The 23931-nt window shown below is 43.9% G+C and overlaps 1 protein-coding gene and 1 long non-coding RNA gene across 2 annotated transcripts in view; both read left to right on the plus strand.

Annotated features, from left to right (window-relative positions):
• The window catches only part of LOC127321768 (cysteine-rich receptor-like protein kinase 44), a 49547-nt gene extending 36852 nt beyond the window's left edge, over positions 1–12695 (plus strand). The window contains exons 10-11 of the mRNA XM_071820543.1: positions 12446–12582; positions 12692–12695. Of these exons, the coding sequence (XP_071676644.1) occupies positions 12446–12582; positions 12692–12695 (141 nt within the window). The remainder of the gene's footprint in view (positions 1–12445; positions 12583–12691) is intronic.
• A 747-nt stretch (positions 12696–13442) lies between these two features.
• LOC127323596 (uncharacterized) overlaps positions 13443–23931 on the plus strand; it is a 212023-nt gene continuing 201534 nt past the window's right edge. The window contains exon 1 of the long non-coding RNA XR_011745863.1: positions 13443–13577. This is a non-coding gene — a long non-coding RNA (uncharacterized lncRNA). The remainder of the gene's footprint in view (positions 13578–23931) is intronic.

Consider the following 23931-nt stretch of genomic DNA (forward strand, 5'->3'; position numbering starts at 1 on the left):
AAAGGATTTTGCAATCCTCTGTCTCTTGCTCCGTATAGGTGCTTCATTGCCATCCTTCTCAGTAACATTCTCATGTGATTGCTCAAAATACTCATTAGATGTACTAGATTCAGGAATTATCTCAGTAGAAATTCTAGCAGTGCTATGCATATCTTTCATAGGAAAGATATTCTCAAAAAATGTTGCATCACGAGATTCCATAATAGTGTTAACATGCATATCAGGTACCTTAGATTGAACTACTAAAAATCTATAGCTACACTCCGTGGAGCATAACCTAGAAAGATACAATCCATTGTCTTTGGTCCTAGTTTGTGTTTCTTAGTAATTGGAATATTGACTTTCGCCAAATATCCCCATGTGCGCCAACGCGGAAGTGATGGTTTTCTCCCAACCCACTCCTCGTAAGGGGTTTATCTTTATTCTTGTTAGGAATTCTATTCAGGACATGACATGAAGTCAACAAAGCCTCCCCCCACCATGCCTTTGATAAACCAGCAGTGGCTAACACGGAATTCACCAAGTTAGTCAGCGTACAGTTTTTCCTCTCGGCAACCATGTTTGATTGGGGCGAATAGGGAGGCGTCCTCTCATGAATAATGTCATCTTCCTAACAGAATTCATCAAAGATTTTAGGAAAATATTCACCACCACGATCCGACCTAAGACGCTTGATCTTTCTCTCTAGTTGATTTTCAACTTCGGCCTTATAAATTTTAAAGTAGTCTAAAGCTTCATCTTTAGTTCGCAACAAATAAACATAGCAAAATCTAGTTACATCATCAATCAATGTCATGAAATATCTCTTTCCACCTTTGTTCAACACACCATTGATCTCACATAGATCAGAATGTATGAGTTCTAGAGGTGCCAAGTTTCTCTCCTCGGCCGCCTTGTGAGGCTTACGAGGTTGCTTTGATTGCACACAACTATGGCACTTAGAACCTTTGACAATGGTGAAATTTGGAATTAAACTCAAACTGGATAGCCAAGACATTAAACCAAAATTAATGTGACATAAACGAGAATGCCAAACACTGGTATCGTCACTAACATTGCCACAAGTATGGTTCATAGACTTATTACTGAAATCAGAAAGCGAAAAGCGGAACAAGCCTCCGCACTCATAGCCTTTACCAATAAATTGTCCAAACTAGGAAACAACTACTTTATTCAACTCTAAAACAACCTTAAACCCATCTCTGCATAGAAGGGAGCCACTGACGAGATTCTTGTTCATAGTAGGAACATGTTGCACATTCCTCAGCTGCACGATCTTCCCCAAAGTGAACTTCAGATCTACCGTGCCAACACCATGAACAGAAGCATGTGACCCATTCTCCATCAAGACGGAAGAATCCCGGGCGACCTGGTAAGAAGTGAACATGGATATATCAGCACACACATGAACATTAGCACCCTATTGATGTCTACGCACGCTTCTATTCTTGTAGACAGTGTTGGGCCTCCAAGTGCAGATGTTTGTAGAACTGCAGCAAGTTTCCCTTAAGTGGATCACCCAAGGTTTATCAAACTCAGGGAAGTAGAGGTCAAAGATATCCCTCTCAAGCAACCCTGCAATTAAGATACAAGAAGTGTCTTGTGTCCCCAACACACCCAATACACTTCTCAGATGTATATGTGCACTAGTTTGGCGAAGAGATAGTAAAATGCAAGTGATATGGATGAATATGAGTGTTAATAACAATCTAAAATAAATATGGCAGCAAGTAAACATGTAGTAAAACAGTAAATAAACGGTGATTCGATGTTTGGAAACAAGGCCTAGGGATCATACTTTCACTAGTGGTCACTCTCAACAATGATATCATAAAGGAATATAAATATAAGCACTTCACTATGCTATTCTGAACTACTCTCTGGTTGGATAACGAACACTAGTTCACCACATAGGCTGCAAAAGCAAACCTTAAAGATGTATTCCCAAGTACTAATGAACACCCCACGCTGTCATTTCGAGCGTTCATAGGAGGTACTAACACAACACAATTTCATAGAGACATCCAACTCAAATCATAATTCAGTGAACAAGCATTCTGTGAAATATAGCCTAAGAGACCCACACGGTGCACACACCGTCACCTTTACACATGTGGGACAAGGAGTCTCCGGAGATCACATAAGTAAAATCCACTTAAATAGCATAATGGCATCTAGATTACAAAGCTCATGATCACATAAAGATCACATCATGGGAGAGAGAGATAAACCACATAGCTATCGGTAGACCCTCAGCCACTTGGGAGAACTACTCACTCCTCATCATTGGAGTCAGCAACGGCGATGGAGACGGCGGTGGAGTCGATGGAGATGGCTCTGGGGGCAATTCCCCGTCCCGGCAGCGTGCCGGAACAAAGAATTCTGTCCCCCGGATCTTGTCAGCGACGGCGGCGGAGCTACGGAACTTTTCGTGGGCGGAGGCTTATTGATTTAGGGCATCGGGAGCTTTATATAGGCGGAAGGGCGAGGTCGGTGGAGGCCAGGTGGGCCTAGACCACCCAGGGGCACGGGCCAGGGCCAGGCCGCACCTAGGCATGGTCTGGCCACCCTGTGCCCCCCCTTCGTCTCTCCTCTGGACTTCGTCTTCGTTACGGAAAAATAAGATCTTTGGCTTTTGTTTCGTCCAATTCCGAGAATATTTCCTGTACAACTTTTCTGAAATACTACAAAATAGCAGAAAATAGGGAACTGGCATTGTGGCATCTTGTCAATAGGTTAGTGCCGGAAAATGTATAAAAGTGCAACAAAGCATGAGCAAAACATATATAAATTAGTGTAAAACAAGCATGGAGCATCAAAAATTATAGATACGTTTGAGACGTATCAAGCATCCCCAAGCTTAACTCCTGTTCGTCCTCGAGTAGGTAAGTGATAACAAAATAATTTTTGACGTGACATGCAACTATCACAATCTTGATCAAGCTTTTGTAAAGCTGGGATCAAAGTATTATAAACATAGGCATGATAGATATAATTCTAACAACAGAACTTAGCAACTATGTTATAACATGAAGAGTAACTCAAACAAAGGATCATGAATATTTGTGCATTGAAAGCAACTGTTTTTTTATGATCATAGAGAAAATATAGCAAAGTGGTACTCAGCATGTCCTTTATGAAGTAGCAATACATAAATGCTAGGACACCTTTAAAGTTAAGAGGGTGACTACATACAAGTAATTTAAGAACAAGCAATAGCATAATCATGAATCAATCAATAATAATTTTGGGACTATGCACATTGCACTAAGAATGACAACTATGCTCTCTTAATTGGTGCATAAAGAAGAAGATGAAGACTCAACATAAAAGTAAAAGAGAGACTATTTGGAGAGTAAGCAAGATAAACAAGTTTTATAAACCTTCCAAAAAGTATGGTACTTATTAGCTTTGATCTCTCATTGCCCCTATCATAAGCATCTTGAATGATTAAAGTTAATGTGATGGCAAATATGAGCTATATGCTTGACAAATCACAAGTTGAAAATCTCATGCCCCTTGAATACGAGTACCTAAACCTCATGCTACTCAACTTAGGTCCCAAATAAGTTCTTGTCATTGTAAGTATAGATGTATCATCAAGAACCGCCAACAGGGTACCTCTTGTCCGATGATATGGAAGTACTCTTGTAGGAGCAATCCCATGCCAAAATGACAAGACAAACAGACAATGAGCATCTCAACAATTTTTTATTTACTATGGGTATAGCTTTTTATTGAAAATGCTTCATAGATTGCTCACTATGGTTCGCTGTAAATTTCCACTATGAATGATGCATGGCTTAGATTAGCGGCCCAGACGTTTCTCTAACTCATATACAAACTCCATGGACTTACAAGATTTCATTTTATTTCGCACCGCTAGGCATCCATAAGCAAAAGAACATGACATCAACTAAATAATAAGTGCAATGCTGAAAGCGTTCCCCATGAAAGCATGGTTATGCTAACTGTCAACTTGCAATTTGCAAACATATAAACTTCATAAGATAGTCACAATGATCAAGTTTATTAAGTACAAGAAAGTAAATGTGCTATCAAGTTCGTGAGAGCTTTACTGACTAATTTTCTCATGCCAAGATTTAATTTGGAAGATAAATAAAAGCATGATGAATTACTTGGAATAGCAATAATGCTACTAGGTAGATATAGTGGACACAATTGGAAAACTTTGGTTATTGGTGGTTGGATGCACGAGTAGAGTTCATACTCAGTACAGGTGAAAGCTAGGAAAAGACTGGGAGCGACCAACTAAGAGAGCAATAATGGCCATAATCATGCATAGCGACAAAACATTATTAATCAAAGCATAAAGTGATATTACAAGTCAAAAACTAAATGATCATAGAGGCTTTAGTTGACTGGTTATAGTCATAAACATGGTATAAGCATGTGTCAAGTCAACCCAATAAAGCATCAAAGGAGAATACCACAGTATCATGCTTTTATGATGGAAACAACACATGATTCTTTCAATGAAGCATTATGCACTCTCAGCTATTGGAGACAAGTCATACTACGACAATAAATACTAAGCACATGACAAGAATAACATCTAACATGACATGCCAAAGTCTATGCCACGGTCTAGACAAGCTTCCTTTTGTATCACTATAGTCATGAAATATTTTACTCGTATCCAACACCAATCAATTTATTTGAAATAGCTCTCAGAGATGAAATACAATATGGATCAGAGAGCTAATCATACATAAATAAAGAAAACTAACAAGCTCTGAACAAAATTCGAGTGAAAGAACAAGAGCTAAACGCAGTACTAGAAAACTAGAACACTCGCAGAACAATAAAAGCGAAAACTAGAGCGTTCTATGCAATGAAAACGAAGCGTGTCTCTCTCCCACACAAGAATACTAGGATCCAACCGTATGCTACAGAAAACTAACAAAAGAAAACTAAAAACAAAAATTAAGATGCTCCAAGAACAACACATATCATATTTAGCAATAAAAATATAGCGTATAGAAAGATGACCTGATGCTTTGTTGATGAAGAGGGGATGCCTTGGGCATCTCTAAGCTTTGACGCTCGTAACTCTTGGATATTTCTTGGGGTGCAGGGGTATCCCCAAGCTTGAGCTTTTTTCCATTCTTCATCTCATTACATCATTCTTCTCTCCCTACACTTGAAAACTTCCTTCATACAAAACTTCACACAATTCTCTATTAGCAGCGTTAGTACAATCAAAATAAACAAATCCACTTGGGTTCAGTTCTAACATTTATAAAACATCTATTAAAGCATTAGCTACTGTAGCAACTCTTCAAAAATCTCTTTGATCAAAAGAACTCAAAAAGAAAGAGATTTAAGAAGCAAATGCAAATAGTGCAGAAATCTGTCAAAACAGAACAACACGTAAATATCGATTTTTTTCGAAAATCCTCTGTTGCTCATCCCGAAAAGTGGTGAACTAACGAAAGTTAGATAATAACCTGGGGCATATGCATAAAACATGACAACTCAAAATTCCGCTCTGGCTATGTTTATGAATTTTTATGGTGACAACACAGAATCTGTTTCTGGACACCAACTTCCCCAAATATTACTTTCTTCCTATTAGAGGCTATTCTTGGCACAAAAACGAAATAAAAATGATAAAGGAGAGGTTGTTGCAGAGGTAAAAACTTCTAAGACTCAACAAAATAGAAAAAATAAAGAAATAAAACAATGGGTTGTCTCTCAAGAGCGCTTTTCATTAATGCCTTTTAGCTAGGCTCAGTAATTTGAGAAGATGCTCACATAAGATATATGAATTGACATAAAAGAGAGCATCAAGAAACAAATTAAAAATACATTTAAGTCCAACCCACTTTCTATGCATAGGAATCTTGTAAGAAAATAAATCAAAGAAGCACATAGTAACAAGCATAGGAAAACAAAACAAGTGCAACTTCAAAATTTTCAGCATATAGAGAGGTGTTTTAGTACCATGAAAACTTCTACAACCATATTTTCCTCTCTCATAATAACTTTCAGTAGCATCATGAATAAACTCAACAATATAACTATCACATAAAACATTCTTATCATGAGCCACCTGCATAAAATAATTATTACTCCCCACATAAGCATAGTCATTCTTATTAATTGTAGTGGGAGCAAATTCAACAAAATAGCTATCATTATTATTCTCATTACCATAATCATCAAATATAGGAGGCATATTGTAATCAAAATTAATTTTCTCCTCAATAGTAGGTGGACTGAAAATAACATAATCATTATATATTGGAGGCATAGTATCATCAAAGTAAGTTTCCTCCTTCGTGCTTGGGGGACTAAAAATATCTTGCTCATCAAAACCAGCTTCCCCAAGAATAGACTTTTCCATAGCATTAGCAATAATGGTGTTCAAAGAATTCATACTAATAACATTGCTACTAGCATGCAAGTAAAGTTCCATATGTTTTTTAATTTTCTCTTCAAACACCGCATGTACTAACTCAAGATAAATACTATAAAGCTCTCTAATTTTGTTGTTGTTTTTTTCATTAAGCCTAACTAGTGAAAATAAAACAAGAAAAAAAAGATATAATTGCAGAATCTAAAGGAAATAACTTCGAGCACTGATCAACAACTAAAAGATTTAGTAGCCAAAGGATGTGAGTACCTTTTACCTTACCTCCCAGGCAACGACGCCAGAAAAGAGCTTGATGTCTACACACGCTTCTATTCTTGTAGACAGTGTTGGGCCTCCAAGTACAGAGGTTTGTAGAACAGCACCAAGTTTCCCTCAAGTGGATCACCCAAGGTTTATCGAACTCAGGGAGGTATAGGTCAAAGATATCCCTCTCAAGCAACCCTGCAATTAAGATACAAGAAGTCTCTTGTGTCCCCCAACACACCCAATACACCTGTCAGATGTATAGGTGCACTAGTTCGGCGAAGAGATAGTAAAATGCAAGTGATATGTATGAATATGAGTGGTAATAACAATCTGAAATAAATATGGCAGCAAGTAAACATGTAGTAAAACAGTAAATAAACGGTGATTCGATGTTTGGAAACAAAGCCTAGGGATCATACTTTCACTAGTGGTTCACTCTCAACAATGATATCATAAAGGAATATAATTATAAGCACTTCACTATACTATTCTGAACTACTCTCTGGTTGGATAACGAACACTAATTCATCGCGTAGGGCTTCAAAAGCAAACCTTAATGATGTATTTTCCCAAGTACTAATGAACACCCCATGCTGTCATTTTGAGCATTCATAGGAGGTACTAACACACCACAATTTCATAGAGACATCCAACTCAAATCATAATTCAGTGAACAAGTATTCTGTGAAATATAGCCTAAGAGACCCACACGGTGCACACACTGTCACCTTTACACACGTGGGACAAGGAGTCTCCGGAGATCACATAAGTAAAATCCACTTGAATAGCATAATGACATCTAGATTACAAAGCCCATGATCACATAAAGATCACATCTTGGGAGAGAGAGATAAACCACATAGCTACCGGTAGACCCTTAGCCTCGGGGGAGAACTACTCACTCCTCATCATGGGAGTCAGCAACGGTGATGGAGATGGCGGTGGAGTCGATGGAGATGGCTTCGGGGGCAATTCCTCATCCCGGCAGCGTGCCGGAACAGAGACTTATGTCCCCTGGATCTTGTCTGCGACGGCGGTGGAGTTACGGAACTTTTCATGGGCGGAGGCTTATTGATTTAGGGTTTTTGCATCGTGAGCTTTATATAGGCGAAAGGGCGGGATCGGTGGAGGCCAGGTGGGCCTAGACCACCCCTAGACACGGTCCAGGGCCTGGTCCCCTAGGCATGGTCTGGCCACCCTGTGGCCCCCCTTCATCTCACCTCCGGACTTCGTCTTCGTTACGGAAAAATAAGATCTTCGGATTTTGTTTCGTCCAGTTCCCAGAATATTTCCTGTACAACTTTTCTGAAATACAAAACAGCAGAAAACAGGGAACTGTCACTGTGGCATCTTGTCAATAGGTTAGTGCCGGAAAATGTATAAAAGTGCAACGAAGCATGAGCAAAATATATATAAATTGGTGTAAAACAAGAATGGAGCATAAAAAATTATAGATACGTTTGATACGTATCACCTATCAATCCACCAACATGGAGATTGAAATACCGAAAGAACAGTAAAGAGATTACCGTACCCATCAACATTGCTAGCGGTCACCGTGTTGACTTGCTTCGCCTTTTTCTTGCGGTCTGCCCTCTCTAGACAGTCCTTAGAAAAGTGGCCAGCCTCTCCACAGGTAAAACAGCTCAGATCTGCTTTGTTTATCATATTCTTCTTCTTGAAGGTTGTAGTCTTTATTGGCTTATTGAAGGAGGGCTTGTTATTCCCATTGTTCTTGTTGTAGGGTTTCTTCTGCACCATATTGGCGCTAGACTGACCCTCTCCTTTCTCAGTAGTATCCTTAGCCTGAGCTTTCTCTCAACATCAAGAGACGCTATCAGATTTTCAATTGATATCTCATGTCTCTTGTGTTTGAGAGTTGTGATAAAGTTCCTCCATGAAGGAGGAAACTTAGCGATAATGCATCTAGCCACAAACTTCTGCAGCAGCGCCCGGCGCGCGTAGCAGCACCGCCTGTCACGCGCTGTAGCACATCTTGAAGCATCCCACGGTCAAACATTGAAAAAAATACTTAAAATACCTGTTGCAAATATTATATAGATTTTTTTGGATAATTAGACACAATTTCCATGATTAATTTCAGAATATTAAACATGACGACAACAACTAATAACATGTGAAACTCGAACATACTAGATGCATTAATCAACATAAATAGTAGCAGCGCAAACAGTAAAACATCCATCGCTAAACAGATTGAGATATGTCGCACGTACCGATCTGGTGAAGGTGGCGGTGGAGGTGTAGCAGATGAAGTCGCAGCAGTAACGTTGTTGGTGACAATGTTGTTGACGACGGGTTGAAGTAGACGGCGTTGAAGATGACGATATGCAGCACCGCTCGACTTGGACGGAAGACGACCCGTGGTTGAGCAGTCGCGCAGAGCGCTTCCCAAAAACCTAATTCGCCATCTCTCGTACAGGATCGCAAAGGCGAGTGGTTTCGGAGATCTGCTCTCCCGTTCGCCGGTACACGCCAGTGGGCGGGATGGAGTAGGCTACGATGACGGCGCAAGCAGAGAGAAGTGGAAAACCCTAACTTGTATATTGGATGTGTTTCTGCGGTAGCCGGGCAGGAGATTATATAGGCTTAGGAAACCCGTAGGCAATGTGGGCCACGCCCACATCACACACACGTTTCTAGTCGGTTACAGATAGCCCACGGTCTGGGAGCGACCCGAAACTGCGACGCGTCCGTCTAGGACTCTGTTCGTTTTCCTGAAATGCAAAAAGAAAGGAAAGTCTCGGCTCGAGACTCAATCCACTCACCACGATCGCGACGCGCCGCGGCGCGACATGTCGAGATGAGCGAGGAGGAGGAGCGCGCGTGTACCACTAATCTTCTCACTCACTTACTAGTGGTGGAACAACCCACCTTATAAGGTGGTTTAACTTTCTCCCAACTTTCCATGTGGGACTAAGCTTCCCACCTCTTGCCACTCCCTAGTGAGCTGCCACCAACATGGCCTCAAAATCATATGGGCTGCCACTACGTGGGCTTTGAGTTTTATAGGATAATCTGAAATCTAATTTGGACAATTTCATATGGGCCCAATATTTCAACAGATTTGCATCAAAAAGAGGAAAAACCTGCTACAAGAACTCCTTAGGATTTGCACCTCTCGAAAGCAAAATTGCGTCATAACAATAAGAATAAAAAATTGCTATGATAGGTGTGTGGATTTGCATCAAAAGAGGGGGAAGTCTGCTACAAAAATCTTCTGATGATTTGCACCACGCGAAAAGAATTTTGCTACAATAAATTTGTGGATTTGCATAAAAAAACGTTTTTGCTACCCACCTACTATCTTCTCTTCATGGCATCACGACTGAGAGGGAGCACCCACGTCGGCAAGGTCGCCACCCAACCGACGCACGCACGCCGCTAGAAAAACCAACCGCGCCGCAGGGGTGCAGTCCGGCGGCGCTGCGCGGCCGTGTTACGTGCAGGTGAGCGCGGGACGCCGCCTGCCACTGGGATGCAGGTGGAGGCGCGGGGTGCCGCCGCCGTTCGCAATGTAGGGGAGTAGGTTCTGGCGGCGCCTAGAACAGCAGAGAACGATGGAGGGGAAAGAGATCTGGCCGGTGATGCCTGGCAAGGTCGGCCGCGGTGGGGCGGCATGAGGAAGCGGGCCATGTTCTCTTGTGGCGACGGAAGTGCTACATAGGGAGACGAAGAACGACCAAGTGTTAGAGCATCTCCAACAGACGCGGCAAAAGACGCGCGCGCTAAATAAACCGTCAGTTTGGCGCGCGCGGGAGCCCGCGCGAACCTCCAGCGGGCGCGCGAAAACGCCGCGCGCGCTAAAAGATTTGCCGCGCCTGCGCTTTTGCGCTATCCCGCGTGGGAAAGTTGCCGTTTCGGCTGCCGCGCGCGCTATAAACGCCACGCGCGCGCGCACACCAACCGCCCGGAAACTTCACCACCCGTGTCGCCATCGCTCTGCCTCTCACGCCGCACCCGCGCCGCCGCTCCGCCTCCGCCGACGCGATGCCTCTCCGCCGCTCCTCCTCCGGCTACCGCGGCGTTCGCGCGCGGCCAAGCGGCCGCTTCGACGCGGAGATCGGCTCTGGCGAGGAGCGCATCCGCCTCGGCACGTTCGAGACGGCGCACGAGGCGGCGCGCGCCTATGACGCCGTCGCATGGCGCCTCGGCCGCTCCCACCGCTCGATGAATTTCCACGACGTGTGGAGGCGGGAGCAGGCGGAAGCGCTCGCGCCGCCGCCGGCGACTGTCACGCGCTAGCAGTGGCTCATCATCGCGGAGCGCGACGAGCGCCTCCGCCTCGAGTGGGCGCGGCAGTTCCCGGAGGACGTCACCGCGGAGGAGGCCTTCTACGCGAAGGAGGAGGAGAAGGCGGCGGCGGCGAAGAAGAAGAAGGCGGATCGCGGCGAGCACCGGGCGAAGTCGGTGGCGAGGAAGGCGGAGAGGGCGGAGAAGGCCGCGAGGTGGGCGGAGAGGAAGAAAAACAGCGCCGGCCCGTCGACGATCGTCCTCTCCTCCTCCTCCTCCTTCGAGTGGACATCCACTCCGGTGTCCGACACCATCCACTCGTCGGACTTCGACCGGGACTCGGAGTAGATTAGGGTAGTTTTCTAATATATTTTGTACCAAATGTCGCTCGTATTCCGAACTTTCTAATATATTTCGTATTTTCAGTTAATTTTTCGTGTTTTGTTTGATCTATTCATACCAAAAACGATCGAAATTGTTGTTTGCGCCGCACTGCGCGCTGCAAAATACAGCGTTCAGCGGAGGATCATTTTACGCGCCAGAGCACGCGCTGCATAATAAAGCGTCCGGCGGGGGGAAAAGTTAAAGCAGCGTGCGGCAAATGTTTACAGCGCGCCGATTTTTAGTGCGCGTGTTGGAGATGCTCCTACATGGGAGATGAAGACGAAGAACGAACAGAAAGGTGTGTGGCCCTCTTTTCTGTTTGTTGGAAGGAGGTGGAATTTTGTGAGCGTTTTCCCTTCGTTTCTCTGCGAATGAATGGCGGCAGGTCTTGAATCGAGTAAATTACAGAAAACTGCCACATTTCGGGGCTAGGTTAACCAACTTAATTTGCTAATTTTTACAAAAACATAAGTACCACTTTTGGGGCGACACGTTACAGATTGCACAAATGGACAGTTAATCGCATTCTAACAGCGGCAGACCCACGTTGGTCGTCCGTTTGCTACTCGTGCCCATGACTCTTTGTTGCTATTTTTCGGCGGCGTGCCGAGAACCGTGCCGTAGTCCAGCAAGCTCACCATGCATGACACGCACGGGCCAGCGCGTGCAGCGCCTCCAGCGTCAGCGTCGCGGAAAGGTTCTTGAGGGCGCCGGTCACCGCGGACTGGGACACAGAGTCCCCCATCTGGTAGATCTCGATGAGCACTTGAGCAGGCAGGCGCTGTCGTGGTCGGCAATGGCGCAGGCGACGTGGAGATCGTGGATGTATCCTTCTCGCGGCCCACGAGGTTGCTGCCCGACTCGGCCAGCCGGATGAGTGGCGGCACTGCGCCCTCCGACATGAGCATCGCGTCGCAGATGCCACCCCCGATTCCGCGAGCGCCGTGACCATCTGCACCAGCGCGGAGACGACGCTCTTCTCGTCTTTATTCGGGGCTGCCCAGAGGCCGGCGATTCCGGGTCCTGGATCTAGATCGAGCCGAAGCATAGCCCAGAGGCCGCGAGCTCCATGGACAGCGACACTTGAGAATTTTGCATGTTGCTTTAAATTAGTGGAGGACATGTACTTGACTGATCAAGCATTTTGCATTTCTTTCGCAGACAAAAGTGATGACATTTCGGGTTAAAACAGGACTGTTGACATTCGGAGATAAAAGATACATTTGGACAGCTAAATTCGTTGAGCGGCCAATGGGTTTTGTGACCGGCGATGATCAAGGATACATCCATGTTTACTCGTATATAAAAATGGAGAAGCTGCAGAAGTTTAGAGGTCACGCGGATTGCGTCACCTCACTGTCGGTTCACCCCAGTGAGCCATTAGTGCTCTCGGCATCTTGGGACAAGCTGATCAAACTTTGGAACTGGGAGGCTGGCTGGCTGTGCATACAGACGTTCCAAGGACACTCGGGCCATGTGCTTCAAGTCAAGTTCAACCCGCAGACTGCGGGAAACACTTTTGCTAGTTGTTCAGATGACTCCACGATAAAGGTTCATTAATTAGCTGGTGTAGATATTTTTTTAGTATAAGAGCAATTTTAATATCAATATCACTAATAATTTTACGTTGATGCTTGAGATTGACAGATGTGGAACATGGATTCTCCTACTCCTGTCGCCTCATTCAAGTGCCATCCAGGATATGCTCATGGTCTTGATTATTTCTGCCCGGGCGGGGCTTTGCCGTATTTGGTTACACACACTAAGTATGAGGGGAGTGCACAGGTATGACATCTTCAATATTGTTTTATAGCAACACATGCAGAGCTCACGAAAAAAGAAGCGAAATATAGTACTGCTAATGATGCATGTGTAAATTATTTTGTTGTACCGCCTCAAGCTCCATGTTTTTACCAGATCTGGGATTTGCAATCAAATACATGTATTAAACATATCAACGGACTACAAGATGAGAGGTGCAGTGTTGCTGTGGTTGAAGGTCCCTCGGGTCGTCCGATTCTACTTACAGTGTCAGAGGACAACACTGTTGCTTTTTGTGACTCAGTTACTCACAGGTAACATTTTTATTACCCTAAGCTAGCCAACATCTTTAACTCCGGCAAACATTGCAACTGCATTTCCCATTCATTCATAATGACGCCATGCATCAACGGTAAAAATAAGTGGCAGCGGTGTATGAATACCTTGCTTTACAATTTGGCAGGTATGAGAACAGGGTTAACTTTAATTTGGGAGATGTCCGGGACTTCGCATACATTACCATGACAAAAAGGTAAGCCAATCTCCCACAAATCTTGTAGTTATTACTCACATAATTTAATTTTGTAGATGGTAGCTCTCTTTCTCTCTCTATAACCGGAGCTCATATGTGTGTAGCATTGCCGTCCTATGTGACAATGGAATTGCAATCATGGAAATCGATTGATCTTCCACAAAGATCCAGTTTCTAGCGAAGGTGACGGCTGTGGCTTTTGACGTTTACTCGGTACAGTACGCTGTATGATGACAATCCTGGTTGGTCTTGGTGGATCGTTTTGGATCAGTCACCACGTACATTTTTTAAGCGCGCATTGTACTTTTAGCGGATACCATCATTTTCGTAATAATGGAACCGAGAAATGTTACCAACAAATTGGTGCGAGGCCTCGTGAAACAGAGAAGAGAACATGTATCTCGCGTCGTCCGTGTTAACATGTATCTCACGACAGTCGCAAAAGGCGAACGGAAACACTGCCCAACCGTAATCTGTGACGTTTCATAGGCATTGTGTTTGTGTTCTCCTGCCATTGGATTTGGATTGGAGCCCTCCCTTCCGAGCTATTGGCTGCTACGTGAGTGCAAGAAAGAGTTCGACGGCCCGGCCCATGCACTCGAAATCTGCTGTCTGGATGATTTACTTTTTTAAACATTAGGCCTTGGCCCTGCGTTAAATTAATAACGCCATATCGGCAAAGTACATAGTGCTAAAGATCAGCTTACAGGCAACTCACACCACATGAAAGAAACAACAAGAAACACAGCATCGCGGTCGAGGCCCTAGTCCATCCGCTTGATCAACATAGGAGGAGACACGCCGGTAAAGACCACCATTGGAGAGCACCAGTCTTCGACTTCACTTGGCCAACCGTCGAAGTAAGAACACCCGCTTCCGCCTCCGAAGAAGGACCCTACCTTCTCGCCCAGGATCGAGGGCGTCACACCGTCGCGAGGAGGAAAAGCTCCCCAGAGCACGGAGGTCATACGGGATGGTAGCCCAAGTCAGGAGAAGCAACAAGAGCACCTCCGCGCACGAAGCCACGGACAACATCTCCAACCGCCGCAAAGACCAACCAACATGACTCAAGATTTAGAACTGTAGCCGCCGAACGAAGACACGGCGGAGCCGCCACTGGCAACCACCCGGAACACACGGCTCGTCACCCCTCCACCAACCAAGGCGACGCCTTCAGCAAGGGAACGGTGTCACCGCGCCGCCGCCACCCATTCCGAAAGAATTGGGTTTTCACCCGGGTGGGGGAGGGGGGAAGGAAGATGAACCTCATCGACGCCTCCAAGGAGGGGAACAGTGCAAAGCGTCGTTGCCGACGTGACCGGCCTCGTCAATCAAGGATTTCCCCCGTTCCAGCGCTTCCAATCCCGACGCCCTGACGTTGCAGACCAGGCGAGCTCGCCAGGCACCAGCCACTGTTGTATTGTGACCCAAATTCAAGGGAGGCTAACTTCTGACGAGCGGAGCGAGGCCCGTCGCCGGTATGCTTGGTACGGATCGATGCCACCGTTTAAATATACCTCTTGTAAGCCGCCGTCTAGTGTTTTATCAGATTATAAGATATCCTACGGCGTTTGTAAACACTCCCCGATATAGTGAAGTTTTGCTGGCTGACGCCCGTGGTTTTTTCCTCTCTTTGTTGGAGAGGATTTTCCACGTTAAAAACGTGTGTTCCCTGCGTGTGTTCTCGCGGCGCCTCGGGGGGTGACGAGGAGGAGGAGACGGGGAGGGAGGAGGTGCGGCGGCGGGCTAGGGTTCCGCCCCCTCGGCCGCCAGGAGGAGGCGAAGCGAGGAGACGGGTCGGTCTGTTCCTGGTGATTTACTTTTTCGCTGTTCCTTTCGCATGTCTCGGCCGATGTATGTGCGCTGAGTGCGTGGTGCGTGCGCTTCCGCCTTCCAATTGTAGAAAGTAGTATTCTTCAGCGTTCAGTCCGGTACAGGGGGTTCAGTGTTCAGTATTTGGGTATGTTATAATGAACAACGCAGGTGCTCGAGGGTTGAACATGGAACATGGAACATGGAACGCCATTCGCTAGATCTCGAGGTCGAAAGTTTCTCTTTTCACCTTATATTTTCAGCTTGCCTCGTGAGTTTACTTCTTAATTTGAATCACTCCGGTCAAGCATCTAATGAAAATAAATCCACTGCCATTCATATCAAAATATTTCCGGCTGGCCGTGTTAACATGTTGCCATCTCAAAATTAAATGCCAATTTCATGAAAACAACATGCCATTAACTTCGAAAACCACTAACAACAAGTTCATTACATCTCACTGGAGTAAATTTCAAAGAACCGACAATGTCGAAAAATCACAACTATTTGTCGAAATTGCAAAAATCCACCTGTATTGATAGAATTCATTACAATGTGCAATGATTCATCAGTTTAACCGTCTTAATAGGGAAAATGACAACGGATCCCACTGGGGTGACGTGACCGGAAATGTGACGGCGGAGGACGATCAAGATTAAACAACTAACTTCTAGGGGTTTTCGCTAGATTGTTGAGGGACATACAAGTCAACTCCTATATTTTTTTCTTTTTCAATCTTTCCTAATCCCACGGTACCGGCAATGCGCAATCTACCACCGCTGACGTCGTCCATGGCCACCGGCGCTACCCTTCCTTGCCCCCATGATGTAGCCCCTCCAAAGGTCGACACTACATCAAGGTCAAGTAGTCCCTCAAGTGGACCGATGACACGAGCATGGGTGAAAGCGCTACAAGATAAGGTGAATTCTATCCTCTCTACAATCGATCTCGACACACCCTTGAATGGTTTGCTACTTCATTCTGAAACCCTTTGTGTGATCAGGTATGAGCCTCGAGAGGAGTACGCCACGGGTGGCCCAACACTGGACAAGGAAGGAGAAGGAGAAGGAGAACAGCTTCAGCCGGAGGCAACAGCGCAGGGCCAGCACTACCGCCCTCAACAGGCCAGCACTACCGCTAAACCGATTTTCGAACCGAACCCGTAAACTTGCGGTTATTATTCGATTTTGCCCAGTTTACAGGCTCTGGTAGAGATGCTCTAAGGGCATCTTCTGTGACCCGACACAAGCAGATAAAATGTGTCCGTTTTTGTCAAATCGGTCGGAATTTGGATAAAACCACAACTTAGAGGCCCATCAAAACTGACCAACATGTCCACGCCAACGCATATTGGGCCCAAATTTATGCTTGCAATTCGGTGCAGATAAAAACCGAGTCCGTGTGCGCCCTCCTTTAACCTCAAAATAAAATACAAATAAAATTTGAAAAAAAGTAAAATACAAATTTAAAGTAGCTTGACACCGATATTAGTTCCTGCATTAAATCTTGTGTATGCCGTTCATCTCGAGCAGTATAACCACGATGGGCTCGGCCTGGTTTACATAGGCTAGGTCCACGTCAGCGATGCGTCCGTGTGAATCCTATTTGACACTTGATGTGTCACGTAGGAAATCGTTAAAAAAAGGCCGACCTTTGGAAGGGAAGACAATCCGCTCCGCACGCGACATGTGGCGCGCTGTGGTGCCAGAAAATCCATGGGAAGTGGTCTCCCTGCTCGCCACGTGTCGCAAGGGGAAGCAAGGTGGGGATGAGGGAGGAGAGAGAAGACAGGAGAGGCTGCAGCTTTTCCTTTTTTTCTAGATTCGTTTTTTTCAAAATGAAATATCTTGAGAACCGTAAGTCCAAATTACGAACCGTTTCCACTTTTGAGACCCTCTCGTCGAGATCTTCAAAATTAGATCCCATGTTGATAGGTTTCGAGATATATTTTTTCGTACTTGTTGGAGATATGCCCAAGAGGCAATAATAAAGTGGTTATTATAATATCTTTGTGTTTATGATAAATGTTTACATACCATGCTATAATTTTATTAACCGAAACATTGATACATGTGTGTTATGTGAACAACAAGGAGTCCCTAGTAAGTCTCTTGTATAACTAGCTTGTTGATTAATAGATGATCATAGTTTCATGATCATGAACATTGGATGTTATTAATAACAAGGTTATGTCATTAGATGAATGATATAATGGACACACCCAATTAAGCGTAGCATAAGATCACGTCATTAAGTTCAAATTTGCTATAAGCTTTCAATACATAGTTACCTAGTCCTTCGACCATGAGATCATGTAAATCACTTATACCGGAAGGGTACTTTGATTACATCAAACACCACTGCGTAAATGGGTGGTTATAAAGGTGGGATTAAGTATTCGGAAAGTATGAGTTGAGGCATATGGATCAAGAGTGGGATATTGTCCATCCCGATGACGGATAGATATACTCTGGGCCCTCTCGGTGGAATGTCGTCTGATTAGCTTGCAAGCATGTGACTTGGTCACAAGAGATGACATTGTTGGGATTCGTAGGATAGAAAACAAAAAATTTCCTATCGCAAGAACGAAGAACAAGCCAAGATCCAATCAAGAAGATGGTAGCAACGAGGTGAAGATCAACATACCCTTGAAGATCACAAAGCGTTAACGAGATCAGATCTCGTGGTGGATGTAGACGATCACTTGCCGCTTGCAAAAGCGCGTAGAAGATCCTGACGGTGCCACGAACGGGCAGCACCTCCGTACTCGGTCACACGTTCGGTGTTGATGACGACGTCCTCCTCCCCGTTCCAGCGGGCAGCGGAAGTAGTAGATCCTCCTCGGAATCCCGACAGCACGACGGCGTGGTGGCGGTGGTGGTGGAGATCTCCGGCAGGGCTTCGCCTAAGCGCTGCTGGAGTTGTATGTGGAGGAGGGGAGGCTAGGGTTTGGGGAGAGGGGGGCTTGGGCGCCGGCCAACTGGGGGGTGCGGCCAACTAGGGCTTGAGTGGCCGGCCCCCTCCCCTTGTCCCTCTTTTTATAGGTGGAAATCCCCAAGTGTTGGTATCCAAGTCTTCGAATAAGACCCGAAACCAAAACCTTCCATAGGGACAAAACCTACCCAAGGGGGGAATCCTACTCAAGGTGGGACTCCCACCCCTTCCTTGGGGGGGTTGGCCGGCCACCAAGGTGGAGCCCACCTGGGACTCCTCCCCCTTAGGGTTTGGCCGGCCATGCAAGGTGGAGTCCTTCCGGGACTCCACTTTCCATGGTGATTTCTTCCGGACTTTTCTAGAACCTTCTAGAACCTTCCATAAATGCACCGGATCATTTCCAAACTTGGAAAGTGACTTCCTATATATGAATCTTATTCTCCGGACCATTCCGGAACTCCTCGTGATGTCCTGGATCCCATCCGAGACTCCGAACAAAACTTCGAACTCCATTCCATATTCCATATCTACTTAAACGACATCAAATCTTAAGTGTGTCACCCTACGGTTCGTGAACTATGCAGACATGGTTGAGACTTCTCTCCTACCAATAACCAATAGCGGGATCTGGAGATCCATAATGGCTCCCACATATTCAACGATAACTTAGTGATCGATTGAACCATTTACATACGATACCGATTCCCTTTGTCTCGCGATATTTTACTTGTCCGAGGTTTGATCATCGGTATCTCTATACCTCGTTCAACCTCGTCTCCGACAAGTACTCTTTACTCGTACCGTGGTATGTGGTCTCTTATGAACCATTCATATGCTTGCAAGCTAATTAGACGACATTCCACCGAGAGGGCCCAGAGTATATCTATCCGTCATCGGGATGGACAATATCCCACTCTTGATCCATATGCCTCAACTCATACTTTCCGAATACTTAATCCCACCTTTATAACCACCCATTTACGCAGTGGCGTTTGATGTAATCAAAGTACCCTTCCGGCATAAGTGATTTACATGATCTCATGGTCGAAGGACTAGGTAACTATGTATCGGAAGCTTATAGCAAATGAACTTAAAGACGTGATCTTATGCTACGCTTAATTGGGTGTGTCCATTACATCATTCATCAATGACATAACCTTGTTATTAATAACATCCAATGTTCATGATCATGAAATGATGATCATCTATTAATCAACAAGCTAGTTATACAAGAGGCTTACTAGGGACTCCTTGTTGTTTCACATAACACACATGTATCAATGTTTTGGTTAATACAATTATAGCATGGTATGCAAACTATTATCATAAACACAAAGATATATAATAACCATTTATTATTGCCTCTTGGGCATATCTCCAACAGTCTCCCACTTGCACTAGAGTCAATAATCTAGTTTACATTTGTAAAGATATAACACCTTGGCCTTCTGGTGATTTATCATGTTTTGCTGACGGGAGAGGTTTTAGTCAACGGATCTGACACGCTCAGAAACGTATGTATTTTGCAATTCATTTGCATCTCAACGCATACTCATTTTCCAAATGAGTCGGCATTAAATATGTTTGGTCTTCTGGTGGAACCTTAATTCCACGGTCTGAAATATGTCACTAATATTGTCACACACAATATAGCTTCAAAGTTCTGACACTATCGGAACTACACCAAGTTCTCAAAGAACTTCTCGACTTAACATCCTCAATCATTGTCAAAACAATGACATACTCTGCCTTCTTCTGTAGAATCCGTCACAATATTTAGAACACATCTAAATCTAGCATAGACTTATTCTAGCTCATTGTGCTACCTTTTAAACAATACTTAGCCTAATTGAGATTGAAATTTATTTTTATATGTGACCAAACTAATATCGGTGCAACACATTACAGCGATTTGTTTGTCATTACCCCATACAAAATTATATATATATCCTTGGTTCTTCTAAAGTACTCAAGGATATTCCTACTGTTGTCCAATAATCATCACATGAATCATTCTGGTATATGCTCCTAACTCTTTTAGAGCACAGGACATCTGATTATGTACATATTATTTGTGATCTAAAATCACTCATGTGGTTTTACTCATTAAGTGCAAATACACTCAAGTCTTGTTAAACCTTCACATGAAAAGAACACCTTCTTAATATTTTATATTGAACTACTTCAATATTCATTCTATGTACTTTTAACTTAAACTTATTATGTGTTTCAATCTATCTTCATAGATCTTGACACTAAATATGTTTCAGTTCATATCCTTTCATTGAAGTTAATTCTCAATGAAACATTTTTAATCAATTATATAATTACATTATTTATAATCAACGATATGTCATCTACATAAAGTATTATAAATATGTCTCAGCGCTCCCACTCAATTTCTTGCAAATGCAAGTATCTTCATCATTTCTGATGAAATCAAAAACTCTTTGACTATTTCATCCGGTGAAGATTCCAACTCCGTGATACTCACTTCATCCAATTGAAGTTTGTATACCTATCTAGTATTCCACCGACCAGCAAAACTCTTGTTTGTATCTTGTATACACCTTTAATACACACTTTTGTTAAGTAATGTATTTTGCCATCCTACTAGCATATCTCATAAAAGAAATATGTAGCGATTACTAGAATAATCCACATAGACTATAAGCATCGCTATGGAAGATCTAATCTTATCGTAGTCAACTCTTTGAACTTTGTCGTAAACAATTTTTCCGACAAGTCAAGCTTATTCAAGGATATTCTATCCAAGTCCATCAATTTTATTGATCCATTTACTTTCAAAAAGTATCCATCTATCTTGGATTTCATGGCATATAGCCATTTTAACGGAGTCAGGGCCCATCATAACTTCTTTGTTTGTAGTTGGTTTATTATTGTTCAAAATCAATCCTTTGTCCACAAATCATTTATTTGATCACAAAGTAAACCATACCTACAAGGTTCAATATGTACTTCGATCTCCATGGCTAAAACACTTTGTAGTCATGGGAGCCATGATCGTCGTGGCCGCTTCCGGAACAATTTCTGATGCTACGCTACTCTGATCATTATGCTCAGGTTCATAAACCTTATCAAGTTCTATTGTCCTCCCACTTAAATACTTCGCTAGAAAACAATTTCTTGGAAATAAGAAACATTGACAAAACACTTTTGTCTTTGTCTCCATAGTGGAAAGAATTCCCAATCAAAACTCTGGGATAACCAACAAAGACATTCATCCGATTTTGGTTGTAAACTTATTTACATATGCTATGCATACCAAAATTTAAGAAAGGACTATTAAGGTTCATACCCATGCCATAACTCGTATGGTGTCATTTCAACGGATCATGATGATGCTCTATTTAGTGTAAAAGCGGTAGTCTCTAAAGCATAATCCACAAAAATATAATGGCGTCATTTTATTTCATCATTAACCCAACAAGGTTTGGATACATCTCTCGGATACTATATCATCACTATGATACTCCAAGAAATGTGAGTTGTAGAACAATTTCACAACTCTCTTAGATGTTCGCTAAAACTCGTAATTCAAATATTTCCACCATGATCCAATCATAGATATTTGACTTTTCTATTACGACGATTTCCACTTCATGCTGAAATTTATTTGAATCCATTCAAATGTTTCAAACTTCTTCCTTATCGAATATATCCACATATATATACTCAATTCATTGTTGGAAGTTCTTATGAAGTAGAAGAATCTCCCGCACACAACTATGCCTAGTGAACCACATACATCATCATGTATGTTTCCACTAATTTAGTTGTCCGTTCAACTCTTGGCCTATGAACGGTATTTTAGTCATTCTCTTTAGAAGAGATTTGCAAGCGCCAAACGATTCAAAAATCAAATGACTCCAAAAATCCATTTGCATGGAGTTCCTTCATGCGTTCCTTTCTAACATGACCTAAATGGCGGTTCCACTAATAAGTGGAATTTAAATCATTTGCCTTACGGCATATTAGCGTCAGTGTTATGTATGTGTGTTTCACCATTAAGATTTATAATAACTTATCCATCGTACATGGAGTAAGTGTTATCACCAGATTTTAACCACGCCAGGAGGTGGGCCGTGATTGAGATGGGCTTGGAGATTATGCACGGGAAATATTCATGAATCGGCCTCGTACAAAAGGTTTGGGCTAGATTGCCCGTGTATCTGTAAATTATAGTAGGTTACGTGTCGGTTAGAATTAAAAGATAGAGTTTAGCTCGTACACGGTGGGATTATTCCCAAGTTAGAGAGTCTACGGACTATAAATATGTATCTAGGGTTATTGGAAAAGAGGACGATCACGTTCACAACAAACACAATCTAGGCGCATCGCCACCCCTTGTTTCGAGGGTTTTCTTCCGGGTAAGCGCCATGCTGCCCAGATCGCATCTTGCGATCTGGGCAGTATCAGTTTATTCGTTGTTTTGTGTTGCTCGTACTGAAGCCTTGTTGATGGCGAGTAATACTGTTATCATGGATATGTTGGGGCTAACATCGATGCTTTTTTCGATATTTACTTAGTTATGTTATCCCTACATATCTAGCTGCCTTTACGCCTATCTCAAGGTGTAAAGGTAGCGACCTGCTTAGTCTTTATCCAGTAGACTTGATCTGTTATGGTGCTCCTTGACCTTCAAGGATTAGTTTAACATCCGCATAATTAGGCCTTGCAAACGGGTTGAATGATCCAGCAGTACGTAAGGTATGGTTTGCCGATCCTAGAGGAGATGTTCCGAGAATCGACTCTATGTTGGTTTTTAGGCCTTTTCTAGGGTTGGTTTTCTGTTGTCTTTCGCATCTGCCAGGCTCAATTACGTGTAGGACGCTCCAGTTATGCGGTGAAAACCCTAGACTATCGTAGGTCAATTTGGCTTGATTTTGATAAAGCAAGACCCCCATGTTACCGTAGATCTAATACGGATCATGGGATAATCGGCTCCTTGAGCCGATTCACAGGGAAACCTGAGAGCCGATCGAGGCTCGAATTTAATGTTTACGTGTCTACCATGCAGGAGAATAATCGAAGCAATCCATCACCTTCCTGACCAGGTATAGGTCAGGTGGCACGCCCTCGCAACAGCCAGGACGTGTGCCGGAGTTTTGCGGGCCGTCGCCCGAGGGACCAGGGCCCACAAGCAGTCCTGGGAGCCTCCCGGCTCTTCGTGTTGCTCGTCGCTGCTCGCCGGTGGGTTTTGGCAGGCAACACATTCTGGCACGCCCGGTGGGACCCTATACAGCAACGGCGTCGACATCTGCAGCTGTAATGGCGGAGACACCAATCACGTACGAAGAACTGCCTGAGGAGCACAAGAAGAAATATGATGAGATTAAAGCTGTCTTCGAAGCCGATCTCATCGGCTCTTTTGAGAGGACCCGTAAACATGGTATTCGGTGGAAAGGGTTCTCACCTGAAGGCGTTCTCGATGAAGTGGATCTGTCTATCCCTTCGGAAGACCGCACCAGAGCTCTGCGCCAGGAAGTTAATTACATGGTAGCTCATTCGCTACACCGTCATTCTGAGAGCCTGGTAAACGCTTTCGAGCGTATTGCGGTTCGCGTAGTTCAGGAAATCATGAAGC

Source organism: Lolium perenne, chromosome 5 (assembly GCF_019359855.2).
Source record: "Lolium perenne isolate Kyuss_39 chromosome 5, Kyuss_2.0, whole genome shotgun sequence".
Classification (NCBI taxonomy): Eukaryota; Viridiplantae; Streptophyta; class Magnoliopsida; order Poales; family Poaceae; genus Lolium; species Lolium perenne.